The following is an 18,073-nucleotide window of genomic DNA, read 5'->3' on the forward strand; positions in this document are numbered from 1 at the left end:
CCTCCCCGCCAGCTCGTCGATCGATTGACCACCAGCGAATCTCGCTATCTTCTTTTCTTCCTTTCTTTCTTCCCTTTCGTGTCTTGTGTCAACGCTCCGTTCGCAGCCACACGACTCCCACAACCTCCAACCTCCTCAACAAGGTCTCGCGACGTACTGTTCCAGAAAATCGATTGTCTTTTGTGGGGGATCAACGATCCACATTTAGCATCTTCTGTTTCTCATAATGCCAACGCCACTTCCTTCGAGTTTTGCTTCGGCCGCTGCTGGCAACACCCAGGACGCCAGCAGGAGAGGGGACGGCTCCTCTGCCAGTGGAGAATGGTATGCAACCCTCGCCCTGTCTTCGCAGATGACTCGATGTCAGCTGGTCACCCGACACCAATCTGGCCGTGTCTCCATCTGCAATTTTCTATCGAAAGACGAGAATCTCTAATTTTGCTTTTTCATGACTTTTAGGTCCCGAGCCCGCATGAACGGAGCCACCCAGACATTCCGTCGTCCGTCCGGTGCTACGAACCCTCCTCACCACCGCGAGAGCAGCCAGCCGGCCTCGGCCACGACTCCCACGGCCGCCGGGACGTACATCCCTCCCCACATGAGCTCAAATCACTTGTCCGGCTCGCTGCGCAACGGTGAAGCTCGGTACTCCAAGGACCAACTTCTAGACTTCTATAAAGTGCAGCGCGAGACCGGGTCCTTGGGCAAGAACGTGGAGGAATATTTCGTCGCCGACTGGGACCCTCACATGGTGACACCTGCGGCGAACGGGGCGTGGGGGAAACGGGACGACCACAAGAATAGCTCCGCTGGACCCGAGGTCTGCTGGGATCATGAGGGCCAGGTCGAGCCCCTGGGGCTGACGGAGATGACGGACGATGAGAAAGAGGTTGGTCGCTTCCTTTTGTCTTTTGTTCCCCTTCCATACTAACCCGGATTTTTTTTCTTCTTTCTCTCCACAGTTCTTCTCTGCCTCAGTCAACTCTCCGCTGAAGCCGCCACCGTCGAGTGCCTCCAAGGAACCCGCTGCTCCTGGAGCGGGAGGCCGTAAATCCTCCATTTCCTATACCCAGGGCCACATGAATAACTACAATACCGCTTCACCGACCACGGGCCGCCCTGGCCCCCGACGCCGCGAAACGAGCGAATCCACGGGCAATCCCATGTCCCCAACCGCCGGGTCAACTTCTCGCTTCTTCCGTGACGATGCCAGTACCTCCACCCCGCCACCTGCTCTCTTGCGCCGCAAGACGGATTTTCGAGATGCGCCAACTGCAGACAAGGCGAAGGATTCAACCGGTCGGGAGGGCGGCCCAGATGCTCCCTATGGATCTTTGAAACGGAGTACCACCAACCCCTTGGGTGCAAGTGCCAGCGGGCCGAGTTCCCCTTGGGGAACGGCCTCGCAGAATGCCAACTTCTCCCCCATGGGCGCATTTGGAGCTTTCTCTCTTGGTGGTGCAAGCGCGGCACAGGCGGCCCCGGCCGAGAAAAAGACAGGATATGGCAGTCTGCGCGGTGAAAGCAGGTTCAAGGGCTTGCTTTCCAAGGATAGCTCGGAGGACATTGCTGGGTCGGCAAAGGACAAACCTTCGCTGAGCAACCTGGAACGACTCGCTGAGAATGACAGTGGCAGTCGCTCCCATTCGCCTTGGGGGGACGCGGTCAAGACCCGCACCGGCCGCAGCGACACCAATCCATTCGAGGAGGCTCGCAGTGGAAGCGCCGCCCTTGGCGGGTCTCAGGATGTCGAGGTACCTCCCCAGGCTGCGGATCTTGGTTTTGGCGCATTTGGCATGACCTCCAGTATTCCCGGATTCCGCGAGTTGATGCAAAGCCAAGAAAATTCACGCAATCCGACCCCCAACCTCCCTCAAGGCCAAGAGCCCACCAGCCCGACCAACACGAACCCCTATCACAGCCCGCATGGCGATCGATCAAATGCGGAGGACGTGGATACCGACGGGTCAGACGTTCAGCAATCTCAACACCCGGGCCTGGGTGGTCTCCGTGACACCTCCAATCCGTTTGGTTCGATGAGACGCGTTGGATCCGGAATGGACCTTCCCACTGTCGACCGCAGCCAAAACTCCAGTGCCAACGCGAACCGTGCCTTCTCGGGGCTTGGTGGCCTGGGCGGTCTCCCTACTCTAGGGACATCCTCCGGTTGGCCGTCCAGTGGTGCTGTCGGTACCCCGACTCGCGAACGCTCCGCGTTCCCGGGCGGCTTCGGTGATCCGATCTTTGGTGCCATGGGCGATCTGCAATCTCCCAGCTTAGCGAATCTCGGAGGAGGAGGTCTCTTCAGTCCACATGCCGGCGTTGCTGGGACTGGCAGTATGGGACGATCGAGCAAGCTTGGCGCCCTGTTCTCGAGCATGCACGACGAGCAAGGCATGCCAGACATTGGCGAGATGGATGACGGACAGCAGGTGGACAAGCAGGCAAGCCAAACTAGTTCCAACTCTGCGTCAGAGACCCCCGTTTCGGCTCTTGGTGCTATCCCAGCCAACTTGGCCGCCCACGATGTGCCCAGTCAGACGCCGGGTGGGACCATGTCCGCTGCTCAGCAGCGGATGATGGTGATGCCCGATCGAATGCGCTGGATCTACCGTGACCCCCAAGGAAACATCCAGGGACCATGGACAGGTCTTGAGATGCACGATTGGTTCAAGGCGGGTTTCTTCAGCCCCGATCTGCAGATCAAGAAGCTCGAGGATCCGGAGTTTGAGCCACTTGCGCAGTTGGTCCGACGCATTGGGAACTCTCGCGAGCCGTTTCTCGTGCCGCAGATCGGTATTCCTCATGGCCCCGAACCCACCGGCGGAACCCAGTGGACTGCCGCCAGCACGGCGGGCAACGCTCAGCCACCTTTCCCTGGTAGTTTCCCCAGCTTTGGCACTACCTTGACGGCGGAGCAGCAAAATGCATTGGAGAGGCGAAAGCAGGAAGAGCAGTACCTTATGGCGCGACAGAAGGAGCATCTCGCTCAGCAGCAAGCTATAATGAAGCAGATGCACGTCCCAGGTGCTCCTCCTTCCCTGCAGCCCCAGCTTCAGCACCAATCCAGCGCGCACAGTCTTCACAGCCAGCCGAGCTTTGGCAGCATCACCTCCCCAGTCGGCTACCAACCATCTCCGATTCAGGCCCCTCTGCAACAGCAGCAGCAAACCCAGCAGCAAACCCAGCAAGGAGTCCCTGGCTTCTTCGATGCGGCCGGCTCAATCAGACAGGGCGGTGGATTGCCCAATGTAGGCCCCGGGATGCTTGGGACGGAGCTCGGCGGCAGTCAGGATCAGCTCCCAGCCCTCCTCGATCGCTTGAACGTGGGTCGCCAGGACCCATTTGCCTTTGGCAGTCCTACTTCGTTCGCTGCCCGTCAGCCCGACAACTACCTCCAGTCCCAGCAGGTCGCGTCGATGCTTCAGGACCGCGCTCAGCTGCATCAAGAGCAAGAGCAATTTGACCAGGCGAATTCCAATGATCCGTTCGATCAGCAAGCACGCGAGGAACGACTTCGCCAATTCCATGCTCTCCGAGCTCAAGAAGGCGAGTTCGGTGGTCTTCCTACTCATCCTGCCGGGGCAGCCACCCAACAACAACTTGAAGCTGAAGCCGCCGCTGGCTCAGAAGTGGCAGCTCAACAACTCGCTGAAGCTGGTATCGCAGCCCCCCTGACCCTCACCCAGCAGGTCCAGAAGACTGCATCCGCTCAGCGCCAGCAGCAGGAGGAGGAAGAGCAGATGCAGGCACTCGGGCCTTCTGAGTCGGTCTGGGGAATCATCAAACAAGACCATGCGATGCCTCAACCGTTCCCTCCACCACCCTCCGCGTCACCTCTGCCCGCGCCCGCCGCCCAGCGGAACCGTCAATATGTGGCTGAGTCTCTGGCTGCGGGTTCCCGGTCCCAGACTCAGACTCCCGTTGATGCTCCGGCTACCTCTGTCGCTCCGTGGGCCAAGGAGGCTCACGACTTGCCCAAGGGTCCGTCTTTGAAGGAGATCCAAGAAGCCGAGGCTCGCAATGCCGCTCAACGCGAGGAGATTGCCGCCACCGCGCGTCGTGCTCAGCTACTCGCCGAACAAGAGCGTCTCAGTCAAGTCCAAGCTCAGGCTGCTCCTGGTCTCCCCTCGTCGGCCAACTGGGCCAGCGCCGGATCACCTGCAACCCCGACGTCTGCCGGTTCCGTGTGGAGCAGCAAAGCTCTGCCCGTGGCAACCAACGCCGCCACCAAGAAGACTCTTGCGCAGATCCAGAAGGAAGAGGAGGCTCGCAAGCAGCGTCTGGTGGCGGCCGCGGCCGCTGCTGCCCAGACCGCGACTCCTAGCCCTCCCATGTCCGCTGGCAAGCGGTACGCGGACCTCGCAAGCAAGGCCGCTGCCCCTGTTGCTCCCGGCGCCGTGACCTCCTCTGGAGCCTGGACTACTGTCGGCGCAAGCGGCAAAGCCAAGGCCCCTCCCAATGCGCCGCTTGGTCCGCGCTCCATCAGCGGAACTGTTCCTCTCGCACCTGCTGTTGCTGCTGCGAAGGTCCGCCCTGCCCCTGGCACCCGCACCGTGACGGTTGGCAGCGTGCCGCAGTCCAACTCCAGCAGCAAGGCCGTTGAGGAGTTCACCAAGTGGGCAAAGCTGGCGCTGGGCAAGGGGCTGAACCTGAACATCAATGGTGAGTCTTGAAACCGATCATAAATCATTCATTTGCAGTACTAATACGTTACTTCTTTATAGTCGACGACTTTGTCCAACAACTACTCTTCCTGCCTGCCGAGGCCGAGATCATCTCTGATTCAGTCTACGCCAACTCCCAGACCTTGGACGGTCGCCGCTTCGCCGAGGAATTCATCCGTCGCCGCAAGCTCGCCGACAAGGGTATCGTCGATCCTGTCTCCCCCGGCGCCTTTGGCGAGCAGAACAATGGCGGCGGCTGGAGCGAGGTTGCTAAGAAGGGCTCCACGGCCAGCATTGCTGCCGCTGCTGCTGTTGCCCAACGCGAGGAAGAGAACAACGCTGCGTTCAAGGTCGTTGCGCCCCGGAAGAAGGGCAAGCGGTAAACGAAGGGTGTGTGCGCATTGCATTTTATTCTACGAAGTGCTTTGGGATGGAGAGGTTGAAAGTCGTTGCATTCTTGCTTTGGGCGGGAGGTTCTCCTTGGAACTATTTGCCATCTCCATTTATTCTGCGTGGATAGATACGGGCCATCTCTCTTTTGTTTTTGTTTTTTTGGCTATATCCTGCGCTGTATGAGTACGTGTCTATGTCTGTGTCTGTACCAACAACATCAACAATCACATTGAGCAACTACTTAGCGACCTGCAAATGCATTCCTATTGGACTACTGTGTGTGTGTGTGTGCTTGTTTCTAAAAATGTGCTCAGACAACCTGCCAACTAGACCGTTTTTATTCCTCCCGAATCATTTGTTGGTCGAGGATTACGCCGTTCACCGCTTGTGGATGCGGCTGCGCCTCAGCGTGAGAATATGATGTTACAGTACCAAGTGAATGCTCACCTCACTCACGCAGCTTATCGTCGAGAAGAGAATAGAGTTTGTGCTCTCTAAGAATAGCATTGCATATGAGCCTAAGATGACCTGTATGAGACCAAGGAATCGGTCTGGGAAGCCTATAATGAGCTGAGCTGACTGATCTGACTTGATTGATTCATGATTCTGGCTTGCGCTCGGTTAGCACACCCATTTGATAACTGTGCGTGCAGTACTCCGTAGTTAGTACACCAGACAACGGCCGTTCCCGATTTTTCTCTGTGGATTCTCCACTCGAGGAGGTGTGAGAAGCGCAGGGGACGCTTCTTGGTATGTTCGCTTGGACAACAACTCCGTGTGTGTATCCATGTCGTCCGTGTCCGTCTCCTCCACCTCGTGGCAAGAGAAGAGAAGAGAAAATCCCCCGAGGCACAGGATCAACAAGCACGGAAGTAATTCCCTGCTCTCCTTGCTCTTACCGAATGTGGTCTCCGAGAGGGGCCGTTCTGCCTTAGGCGTATGGTATTTTTGATTAGTTGTTCTCGGTTGTTGTTCGCTTAATTCTCTCTTTTTTTTATTTAAATTGTGGTTGCCTATACACTTGGCAGGAGTGGGAATCAAAAAAATAAAAAGTCAAAAGTCAATTGCTCCCTTATCCATTAATTCAGACCTCCGTGGTAGTGTAGCAGAACCATAACAGGCAAAAGAAGGAAAAGTGGGCTTTGTTCGCTTGGCCCTCGGCTCCGAAAAGTACGGAAGTCAATGATGTTGTTCTCCATTATTATTTTTGGGGCAACCCAAAAATCCATCCAAACCAACCCAAACAGCCACCAGCAGCAACAGCAGCAGCCCGCCCGGTGTGAAATAGTTGGCAGACGGAAGCTCAGGGAACCACATGGAGAATCAATCGGAGGCTGATGGCTCCCCGAGAGCCCGACGGAAGGATTCCCCACTGATCCTAGTCCAATTAGAGGAAAGTGTACACAGGACATGCACTGGGAACAGACAGGGGTTATCCTCGTGGCTTGTTCCTTCTACTATCGATCTGAAAGCTCGAAAACCAACCCATTATTATGACACGGTGGTAAATCGGAAACAAGGAAAAAGAAGGGACCAAAAGAACGGGAGTTCGACTTTAGCTTTGTTGCAGATAAACAAATCCACGGTCGGTACGGGCGCTACGGATCAATCTGAAACGGCCGTATAGAAGCGATGGTTTCACGCACGGATGATCAAGGCGATCGTTGCGAGGGAAGGAGGATTGATGTTATTATTCTACAGTCAGTAAGGTTAAGGAGCAATGGTGTTGAAGGTCTATTCGGCGTTACGTATATGTTGTGATGTCGTTGTACTGCATATATATCGTGGGGGCCACGAGGTGGACGAACACCTCTGTCAACAACAAACAATAGTTGCAACCCTAAAACCAGAATTAAAACCGCTAGATTCACATGAGGCAAGTCTTCCGGCCTACAATCCCTATCAGAATCAGATCGACGCGGGCAACCGTGCTGTTGCGACAAAAAGACCGATGATCGGTCTCACTTCCCCTGAGCCTGAGCTGAGCCAGAGAGAAAATAGATACTGAGAGGACACCAATTCTACAGTCCTAATGAGGAAAATGGCTACGTACGAATCCCCCAGCTCACTGGTCACGCATGTAACCGCTTGAATAACGGGTTCTTTTAGCACCATGTGTCACTTCAGCTCGACTATGGGCCGCCCACGCACGAGGAACTACAGTAGATGGAATGGCCTTATCCTCGTGTCGATACCCCAAGTCCCCTCAATGAACTGACCGCTCTGTATACTTCGTACATACAAGGATTGCTTTTGAAATGCGCCGTGTGCTTCGTCCAGGAGCGTATGCGATCATCAAGACCAGCGCAGATCGGGTGTCTTCCAAGGTTGACCGAGTTGCCCTAAGATGCGTCTTCCCGTGACGGGATTGGTCTGATCTCCCTGACCTCCCCCCGCGCGATCTTCATCGTCACTGAGACAAGTTGGGTGGCTGTGAAGCTGGGAACCGGCGTGATGGAGACTGGCGCCGTGATGATCGCGCTGACGGTAGCACAGAGACAAGGCTGGTTGGTCCTTGTCCCGGCCCCCGCTCTACACTAAAATACCAAGCGAATAGAGATTCAGAGCAATGCGAGCAGGTGAGACCTGCCAAGTGGACGGGTCAGGGACACGGCAAGCTTCATAGGATGCGTGGTTCAGTGGACGATTATGGATGGGCGCGGACTTCTCAGGTGTGCCTGCTCGGCGCTACAGAAGAGACTACGGAGGAAGACGACATCATTCCGGTAGTTGAGCCGGTACTCCGTCCCAGCGTGGCAGAAGCGCAGGGGGCCACAAGGAGCAGGAAGGAAGGAAGCTACAGTACCTTTTGTTGCATGTAGGAGCTAAGGGCAACTAAAAAGAATGGAACTAGCTCGCAGATACCGGGGGGATTGTTCAATACGATGATTCGATCGTTCCGCCAGTTCAGTACAGGGCATAGAGTTAAAGCTAAGACGGCGGCGCGGTGCACAGGCTTGACCAAGCGAGAAAATTGACAGCGCTGAGTGGCTCCTGAGATTAGTTAAAAGTATGCTAGGGAGATCCGGTGGACGCAAAATTAGGGGTCATTCTTCCCAGGCCACAGGTTGTGGCGGAGAACCCACTTGCAAGCTATGAACAGCTGCAGTTAGTGGGAGGTCCACAGCTCGGGGGACTTCCACTAGTACGCACGGCAAAAGCCCATGTGGGCAGTAAAGCACCTCGCAGGACACAGAGAGCACGGGCTGAAAGCACGGGGGAAGTGGTTTGTCGCTGCAAGGGCTCTCTCTCTTTCTCTCTAGCGGGTTCACATTCATCTCGGACCAATCTCAATTCCATCCCGATGCAAGCAAGGTTCCTGCTCTCTTTCCGATTCTCATGACCAATGGTGACTCCTGTCGCGCGGATATACACACTAATCAATGGAGTTCAACGAGAGTAATAGTAAATTCAATAATTAATCAATCAACCATGCAGTGGAGCAGGAAGAGCCGGCGCCAGCCGGGCACAATGGGAAATGCGGAGCACAGCTCCAACAGGGGTGGATGCCCGAAGCCCTGAACAGCAGTGCCCGACCTGGGTTTTCCCTGGACGCTGGTGGAATTCAAAATGGCTCGCAAACGAATCGGGCATTTTTTTGCGCTGGCCGATGGGCTCCGCGTGTGGATCCCAGAAGCCGGTTGTCAACGGCGGAGATAGGGGGGGGTTTTTTTTTTCTTAACCCTTTTGGGTCAATCCAGGAGACAAACTCTATGTCCGTGACAATTTGGTTTATTTGATTTCAAGGGGTAATAAGAGGATTGACTAGAGGATCAAAAAACTCCTTGCTGGGTTTAATTAAAGGTGGTTGGGAAATCATAACGAGCGTTTGATCGTCTTTTTTGAGGCCTACGAACCCCTAAGCTTAGATACGATCGCTGATCAATCAGCGCTCCACCGTCGCTCGAACCCGACAGCCGAACAGTGGCTCAGGGAAAATCATCCACACTCCATGCTATCCACGACGGGGGATATCGTCAACGTGGCAAAATCACGGAGGTTAGCGATGCTGGGCTCCTTGCACGAGTTCCGTACGCACAGCACATCGTGGTGGCTGGGAATCTCTGCACAAGGGATATGCATCTCAGCCGTTGCGGTCGGAACTCTTCCGGGAGATCGTATTCCCCCCCGTGAGGAAGGGATACATCTGATCCTTGCCTGATACCTGAGGAGACTCGAGGGAATAGCTACAAACTAATAATAATTCCCTGATCACCAGCAAACCGGGGTGGATCGACAGGGCTGATGCGGTCAGAAATGGTACTGTATACTAGTCACACTGGTTTCGGTCTGCTGTTGTTGTCTGTGTGTTTTATTTTTCTTTCCAGAAGGAGGCTAGGGTCACATTGCAGAGTGATACCACCGACACGATGATACCCTGCTAAGTTTAGCTCGAGTCAGATGATCGCACGATGACGGCAAGCCCTAAGTAGGCTATAATGAACAGTGAATAGGAACAGAGGAAGATGTAAACCCTAACTAACAAGGGGTAACAATGGTATCGTCGATAACACCTATCCAAGGGTCGGCAAGTGTGATCCGAGTGCACGATCGGACGCGCGAAAAAAAAAGGAGCAGCAAAGTGGGCAGAGGATTGGCCGCCGCGATGACCCGATTTGGAACCTTGGATACTAAATATAACTAGCGCCGCAGCCGATGATTGGCCTCACCGTACATGGATTATTCGAGGAAAGTCTGTGCCCGCAATGAAGTCAGCAGTCCCCAAGTAAATAATCGGTTTTCTCGCTCCACTTGGATATGCGTGGTGGTGGTGATGGATGAGAGAACAGAGAGAACGGTATTTCGGTCCCTCCGGCACCCCGTAAACCCACTCGGAGCATGCACCGCTTTGGATACTTCATCCAAGGTTCATCGATCCGGTCAACTTTTCTTTGTTTAGAGGTCCACGGCCATGTAGTGACGGACGCCCATCAGCAGCAGCCTCGAGGGACAAGGCGGGCATCGTGATCGCCCTGCATTATAATTGGAACTCTAGCAGCCAACCACGGGGTCTGCCGCGAAGGGCTGAGAGTTCAGGACCCTGGACCGTGTGTCACTTGAGATCGTACCACTCGGTGTGAAGGATGTGGGCTGTGCCCGTCCTAACCCGAGTCCCCAGTTCCCAAGAAATCATCTGTGCATCCCCCGCCACACGATCATTTGCAGTTAGTTCAGGTATTGGCAGTGTATGTAACAAAACACCGCTCGTGGCCCTAAACCAGTTAGGCCGGAGTTTATGGGAATATGCTAATAATAATACCCTCGCATCATATATTATTATCGCCCTCGTTACTTTCTACCCTGGTCTCTTTTCTTCCTTACTTCATTCCTCTTTGACTTCCTCGCCGCTTTTTCTCCTCCTCCTCCCTCCTCCCCCTTCCTCCTCTCTCCATCTGACAAACCCAGTCATTATTATGACTTGATTGTCCACATTCGCTCACCACCATACCACCCACGTTCGCTCTTACGCTCGCTACTTGCTGCCACGAGAATCACGTTCGCTACGTTTGTTTGACCATTTTAAAAATCAAAAAAGAGAAACACGAGAAGCGAGGAACACTGAAACACACGGTCCATTATATCCGGATTATTTAATATTTAATTATCGATCGGAGACACACCTTGCGCCCTCTGCGGAGCCCTTGGTCCCTCCTCGTTTTCACCGGTGGAGAATTATCCCAAGGCCCTGGCAGCTTCGGAGATTGCTGTCCTTGAGGGGGAGAAGAGAAAAGAGAAAGCTGCGTTTGCGCATTGCGATATCCAGCTTGCCTGTAGAGCCCGTTTGTCCCGCCGACTCGGTTTGGCCAACCGACGATTGATTTGAACTATTTGAATCGATTATCGCCAACCGAAAGCCCATTCGTGGTGTCTCGGCTGAGGACACGGCATCAACCCCCTCTGAGTGGAAAGGTCTCAGTCAATTTGCAGAAGGACAGACAGAATCGGGCTTCAGGTTAGTAAGACAGACATCTACCCCTTTGCCCACGGTCTCACTCTCCCCCTCGTGCCTTGCATTATGTGCATCCTTGCATCCGGAAACTCGTGCTGCTCGGGACCATCAACGGGCCCAAGAGATGACGAGCATCGATGGATCCGTGCCGGGCCCCGTCAATAGTCGAACCCCCAGATTGAACTGTTTGTTGTTAACATTAGTATTGAACAGACTATTCCGTCAACATTGAGTTGAGAGTCCGAGCTGCGACATATTATCTAGAGACACGGACAATTCAGTCTCAGATTTTTTTTCCATCTTCTTGATTCACTCGGTGAGCCCACACACCTTTTGCTAGCCTATGCATCGATCCGTTCCTCTATCGCTTGCGGAAAAAAAGGTTCGTACTCATTGCTTGGATAGTTCGCCATCGTCACTGTGCCTGCCCAATCTGCTTGAAAGCGTTCCGAGACCTCGCGCGGCACCAGGAAAGAAAGAAAGCCAAACCCGTCCAGTCCGCGTTCGCTGTCACCGATATTCTTCAGGGGCAACCTTGTAGACATCATCCAATCTCGTGTGAACATCTGCGCCGGCCGGTGGTGGCTTTAGGGCTTCCCTCTTATGCGATAGGTTCCGCCGTCGCGGTCTTCTATGAGCCTTTGATCAGCGCGATTGAGATCTGAGTCTCCTTCTGCAGCCAGCCTTTGCTAGTCTCAGCTCCGCTGAATGGTGATTCGAGGCCTTTTGTTGCCGACCTTTTTGTGAACCTGACAGCGGCTTCATTTCGTCGCTCGTTCTGTCTCGGAGAGCCCCGTTCTAGCGTGGTCTTTTTGACATTCAATCGTTTGGAGGATAAATTCCCAGTCATTCGCTTCTTTTTCAGGGTGTTCAGTCTTGTTGCAGTCGCTGCAACACCTTCAAGCTGGCTTACTCGAAGACACACGGCGTTTTGGTGAGAATCACACCCGCACCCAATTCCCTGTGCTTGTTTCTGTTCTGGATGCCCGCATTTCCCCTTCTGTCCTCTTGTGTTTCAATCAGTACCAACGAACTTCCTGCGTGTGTGAAGACCCAGACTGACCTTGTCCCTCCTATCCATCACAGTTCGACCCGGACTTTCAAACGCCTCTCGTTCTAGGCGAGTCATTGGATTTCTCGGATCCTGAAGATTCACAGTTTGCTGGTGCGTTTTCAGACGGCCTGTGGGCCAAGTCCGAGCCCTTCCTGTCGATGTCTGCTTTCCAGAAGCCCTCGGCCGGCACCATACTAGGTATGCCACCATTATTCCCTCTCATGTTCACGCCTGTGCTAACATCCGACCAGATTACGGCTCTGCGCGGTCTTTGCATGATGCTGGCTCCTACTCCGCCTACGGCCAGTCTCCTTACGTGACGGCATCGCTCGTCCCGTCGCCCATGGCCGACCAGGCCAGTCAGATCTCTGACTGTGTGCCTTACCTGCCCAACCACGAGTATGCCAGCTCATACGAAGAGGCCCAGTCGCCGATGATGGGTGCACGGGCTCAACAGCTGCCTGAGATTGTCTCCTATACTCCTCAACGCGGCTCTGAGGGCACGCGGGTTTTTGTCCAGATTCAATCGCCCTATGACCTGCACAGCTCTGCCTATGCAGAGTTGTGCTTGGTCTTTGGGTCGAAGAAGTGCGAATGCGTCCCCCACTTCCTGGGGTTTCAGGGTTCGGCCTTCCAGTACGTTCTCTCGATGGATGCCCCGCCGTTCCTGTCCACGGGTTCTCCGTCCTTCGCTGTGCCCTTGCAAGTCACTATGAGCACTCAGAGCGATTGCCCGGTCACCACTCTTCAAGTCGGTGTCTACACGTATGAACATGTGCCCCAGCCGTCACCCTCGGGAGATTCGCGCAAACGCAAGATCTCTTCGATGTCGGAGACTGCCCCGATTGCCAGACATGTCAAGAGACACACGGCTTCCGTGTCCAAGATCGAATCCCAGGACAGCTACTCGTACCGTGAGAACCGATCTGCATCTTTCTCGCCGTACCTGCAGCCTCTCCCAGCCATGGTACCATTTGTCACGCCTTTCCACACTGGCTCCTCTCCTCGAACAAGCATTGGTCAATACCCTACTGTGTCCGCGCCCCAGCCCACCATCCGTGCTCCGTCGCCTCTCACTCCGTCCTGGAGCCCTTCCTACGTGCCCGTCAGCCATGAAGTGCGGAATCAGGCCCTCGCCATGGCGCAGGGGATCGCACAGCACAAGGGAGCATCGCCAGTTCGTTCTTCCAACCCGACTCTGATGCGCACCTCCACCCTCCAGCAAGGGAACAGCCTGAGCCAGAGCCAGCCCTTCAACCCGTATGCCATGTATCCCTCCAAAGCTATCCTCAAGCTCAACGGAGATCTGGATGCCATGGCAGAAGGTTGGGCCACGGAGGAGCTGGACAGCCAGCGTCGTCTGGTGCAGTTCACGCGATCCCAGATTGGAAGCACAATTCACGCCGACTTCAAGCCTGTGGCTCCTGAGGACCGCGCTCCCAACAGCATCTGCATCAGCTGCATCCTGTGGGAAGAGAAGCAGGAGTGCTATGTCACCAGTGTGGATACCATCTACCTACTGGAGTCTCTCGTGGGCGTGCGATTCACCGTGGAAGAGAAGAATCGGATTCGGCGCAACCTGGAGGGTTTCCGGCCGCTCACCATCTCCAAGGCCAAGGCAGACAGCGAGAACTTCTTCAAGGTCATCATGGGCTTCCCCGCTCCTAAGCCGCGCAACATTGAGAAGGATGTCAAGGTCTTTCCATGGAAGATCCTCAGCCACGCCCTGAAGAAAATCATTGGGAAATACGTAAGTGCCCGTCCTTTTCTACCATGATCGAGGTTCGATTACTGACTTGTCTTTCTAGTCTGCCAGCTATTCCTCCACCGCAGGCGCTCTACCAACGGCGCCCACTAACTATACCGGCCACGCCACGGGTTCTGATTCAGGCACAGAGCCTCACACAGCCACCTCGCCTCAGTCTGTCTCGGACTCCGGCCTGACCTATACCGCTAGCATGGTTGTTCCGGCCTATTCGCCACAAGCGGATCAGGCCGGTGTCCAGTTCACAACGGCCCCTGAGTCTCGATCTGTGCTCCCAGCTGCCGGCTCGGCATACACCTCTGTTGGATCTTATTCCTACCCGGCCATCTGTCAGTCGCAATCTTCCCACGGGATGCCCGCCTCGGCGCCGCGCGCAGCTTGGGATTTGCATGGTCTCGATAACAGGGTGCCTACTACGGCGGCTTCAACCAACAACGCGTGCTACTCCTACCTGGATTCCGTGTACTCTCTCCACGACACGGCACCTGGCTCATGAACCTGTTGGCCTGGTTTATAGTTGTGATCGGCACACAAACTTTTCTTGCACTTTGGATTTTTTGCTATTTTTCTCCGTTCGGTTTGTTTTGAAGATACGAATTCCCTTTCCAGTCATTCCTTTACAACATGCCCAGTCAGCAGCAGCGATGGCGCTTTTCTCCGTGAACGGCGCCGCTTTCGATCGATCACGATTTTACGTCTCTCCTTTACATTTACAAGCTTTTTGATGCCTGAATGCCCCATTACCCACACTTTGCATTTTTTTCACGAAAGACTCTGTGCATTGCGCATTTTAGACGGTGTCTTGTTCCATTCCTTTTTACATTGGGTTGCATATATTCTTTGCCGGGGCATTATGGGCTTACTCTCCTTTTTTTTTGGTTACAAAACTGGGCTATATGTACGATTACTTGGCATAGCAGGGTGCTGCAGTCATTCCTTTTGCATTCGCAGGTCGGAATTGGGAATTGGGAATTGGGATAGATTTTGGGATTTTTTTTGGGAAAGGGAATTGGCGGTCTTGATCGGGGGACGATCCAGTGAACAGAGTCGCCTCTGTTTGCTCGGTTTTCTCGTCTCTCGTTGGATTTTTTTCCTGGGAGTTTCTACTGCCTTTGTTTTTGAGTCCTTTTTTTCAAGTCGTGTCAAGCGACTACTGCATTGTTTCGGCGTTTGGGAATCCGGAAGGATGGATGAATGGACCGTGTTTCGCCTTCCACGTGGTTTTCTAGGTAGCTCACTTCAGCTGGCCCATCTCACTATCCGGCCTTAACTGGACATATTGAGTTCGAATTAATAGTGATTTTGGTCTTTTATCCATCCTCGCAGTGTCTTTATTGTCTCTTATACTCCCCAGTCACCATCACCCCAAAGTCGTCAGAAGAATAACCAGGAGGCCGGTAACTTACCTGGGCAAATAAGTTTATTTTGACCATTGCCTTACTCAATCCTACTATTCCTTCAGATTACTATACTATGACTTTAGCCTATTATCTGCCTGACTCGCGCTCCCAACTCCACCTGTCTTATCGCACGTGACCCGCGGGGAGAGAGGCGAAAAGGGCCAGTGCGTGACTCACGCCCGCCCTCTTCTTCCTCGTGGAATTGGTCTTCTTTCCGATCCGGGCCTCATTTGGAATCATCAAATTGCACGTCGCAGTCCTTGTGACTCACCTTATACCCTCATCCGTCTATAAGTGCCTTTGTCGTGGCCCTCCCTCTCAATTGCACCGAAACTTTCTTTTTCTTTCATCCGACATTCTTTTTGCCCCACGTTCATACCAATCCCACCCGCTCGCCATGGATGGAATTAAGCAGACCTTTGCCAAGTGCAAGGAGCAGAAACGTGCTGCTCTAGTGGCCTACATCACCGCCGGGTACCCGACCGTCGAGGAGGCAGTCGATATCCTATTGGGTCTGGAGAATGGTGGCGCTGGTATGTGCATGCCCTCAATGAGGTGACCACACAAGACAAAGACAACCGCGCTAACAATGTGTCGTCGCAGATATCATTGAGCTTGGAATTCCCTTCACAGACCCGATTGCCGACGGTCCGACCATCCAAAAAGCCAACACCAAGGCCCTCCAGAATGGCGTGACGGTCACAACCGTGCTGGAGCTTGTGCGCACCGCCAGAAGCCGGGGCTTGAAGACCCCGCTTCTTCTCATGGGCTACTATAACCCTGTTCTACGGTATGGCGAGGAACGCCTGCTTGAAGATTGCAAGGCAGCGGGTGTCAATGGGTTCATTATGGTCGATTTGCCTCCTGAGGAAGCCGTCCGGTTCCGTGATCTCTGCTCTAGCACTGGGTAAGGAAATCTTATGGTCGCCATGATTGTACTAGCTGACCTTTGGATATCTTAGGCTGTCCTACGTTCCCCTTATTGCCCCCGCTACCTCTGAAGCCCGTATGAAGCTTCTATGCAAGATCGCCGATTCTTTCATCTACGTTGTCTCGCGCATGGGTGTTACTGGTGCCACTGGGAAGCTGAGCTCAAACGTGCCCGAGTTGCTGGCTCGTGTTCATGAATACTCAGGCAATGTCCCCGCTGCCTTGGGCTTCGGCATTAGCACCCGTGAGCACTTCCTTTCTGTCCAGAATGCCGCAGAGGGTGTGGTGATTGGCAGTCAGATTATCACCGTTGTTGGCCAGGCTCCGGCAGGCCAGGCTGCTCAGAAGGCTGAGGAATATCTCTCCAGCGTCACTGGCCGCAAGCTCGAGCGTGATCCGCAGGGCACGCTCACCCATGAGATCAATATCATCGAGGCCATTGAGAAGGCGCAGGCCCCTGCCCAGTCGCGGCCCACAAAGGTTATCACAGAGGCGGACACACCTGCTGGACCGGGTCTTGGTGACCAGCTTGAGGCGCTCAACGTCACCAAGGACCCCTCCGCTCAGCCCTCGCGATTTGGAGAATTCGGTGGTCAGTACGTCCCCGAGTCCCTGATGGACTGCTTGGCCGAGCTGGAGCAGGGCTTCACCGATGCGTGCAATGATCCGAAGTTCTGGGAGGAATTCCGCTCTTACTATCCGTACATGGGCCGCCCCAGCAGCCTGCACATGGCACAACGGTTGACGGATCACGTCGGTGGCGCCAACATTTGGTTGAAGCGTGAGGACCTCAACCACACTGGTAGCCACAAGATCAACAATGCTCTGGGCCAAATCCTGGTTGCCCGCCGACTGGGTAAGACTCAGATTATCGCCGAGACTGGCGCTGGCCAGCACGGTGTCGCCACGGCGACTGTGTGTGCCAAGTTCGGCATGAAGTGCACGGTATACATGGGCTCCGAGGATGTGCGCCGCCAGGCTCTAAACGTCTTCCGGATGAAGCTCCTCGGTGCGTCCGTCGTGGCTGTTGATGCCGGCAGCTGCACTCTGCGCGACGCTGTCAACGAGGCCCTTCGCGCCTGGGTCGTTGAGCTCGACACCACCCACTACATTATCGGCTCTGCGATTGGCCCGCACCCCTTCCCGACTATTGTGCGTACCTTCCAATCCGTGATTGGTGATGAGACGAAGGAGCAGATGGCCAAGGAGATTGGCAAGCTCCCAGATGCCGTTGTTGCCTGCGTTGGTGGTGGTAGCAATGCAGTGGGCATGTTCTATCCATTTTCCAAGGATCCCAGCGTCCAACTCATTGGTGTTGAGGCTGCTGGAGACGGCATTGACACTGCCCGACACTCCGCTACCCTGTCTGGCGGTTCCAAGGGTGTCCTGCACGGCGTGCGCACCTACGTTCTCCAGAACGAGCACGGCCAGATTTCCGATACTCACTCTATCTCCGCTGGTCTGGACTACCCTGGTGTCGGACCTGAACTGAGTGCCTGGAAGGATGCCAGCCGCGCCACCTTCATCACCGCCGACGACAGCCAAGCTCTGGAGGGCTTCCGCGCCCTCGCCCAGCACGAGGGCATCATCCCCGCTTTGGAGTCATCGCACGCTGTCTACGGCGTCATGCAACTGGCCAAGGCCATGAAAAAGGGCGAGAATATTGTCCTGAACCTGAGCGGGAGAGGCGACAAGGATGTCCAGAGCGTTGCGGATGAGCTCCCACGGCTGGGTCCGAAGATCGGCTGGGATCTGCGATTCTAAGCCTTTTGTTTACCCCCTTTGGCGCATTGTTCAGAACAGTACAGTACTATGCCGTCTCTTCCCTTGCGCGCTGAGCACAAGATTGCCTCGGCCGTATATATGTTTCGTGTCTTTGGCTTTATTCCCGGGGTTTCACGCGCAGCGTTTTTA

General features: G+C 54.7%; 3 protein-coding genes across 3 annotated transcripts; all 3 read left to right on the top strand.

Moving 5' to 3' along the window:
• Nucleotides 1–226: 226 nt before the first annotated feature.
• Nucleotides 227–5,050, top strand: PFLUO_LOCUS2398 (kinesin-like protein; the record flags this gene model as incomplete). The annotated part of the gene is made up of 4 exons (XM_073779534.1): nucleotides 227–324; nucleotides 460–889; nucleotides 963–4,665; nucleotides 4,728–5,050. 4 exons carry the CDS (start codon nucleotides 227–229, stop codon nucleotides 5,048–5,050), a joined length of 4,554 nt encoding a protein of 1,517 aa, XP_073636479.1.
• A 6,303-nt stretch (nucleotides 5,051–11,353) lies between these two features.
• Nucleotides 11,354–14,325, top strand: PFLUO_LOCUS2399 (uncharacterized protein; the record flags this gene model as incomplete). The annotated part of the gene is made up of 4 exons (XM_073779535.1): nucleotides 11,354–11,392; nucleotides 12,097–12,262; nucleotides 12,316–13,814; nucleotides 13,873–14,325. 4 exons carry the CDS (start codon nucleotides 11,354–11,356, stop codon nucleotides 14,323–14,325), a joined length of 2,157 nt encoding a protein of 718 aa, XP_073636480.1.
• Nucleotides 14,326–15,626: 1,301 nt separating this feature from the next.
• Nucleotides 15,627–17,923, top strand: PFLUO_LOCUS2400 (anthranilate synthase / indole-3-glycerol phosphate synthase; the record flags this gene model as incomplete). The annotated part of the gene is made up of 3 exons (XM_073779536.1): nucleotides 15,627–15,762; nucleotides 15,833–16,136; nucleotides 16,192–17,923. The coding sequence occupies 3 exons, from the start codon at nucleotides 15,627–15,629 to the stop codon at nucleotides 17,921–17,923; spliced, it is 2,172 nt and encodes a 723-aa protein (XP_073636481.1).
• Between the last annotated feature and the right edge of the window lie 150 nt (nucleotides 17,924–18,073).

The sequence above is a fragment of the Penicillium psychrofluorescens genome (genome assembly GCF_964197705.1).
Source record: "Penicillium psychrofluorescens genome assembly, chromosome: 2".
In the NCBI taxonomy this organism is placed as follows: Eukaryota; Fungi; Ascomycota; class Eurotiomycetes; order Eurotiales; family Aspergillaceae; genus Penicillium; species Penicillium psychrofluorescens.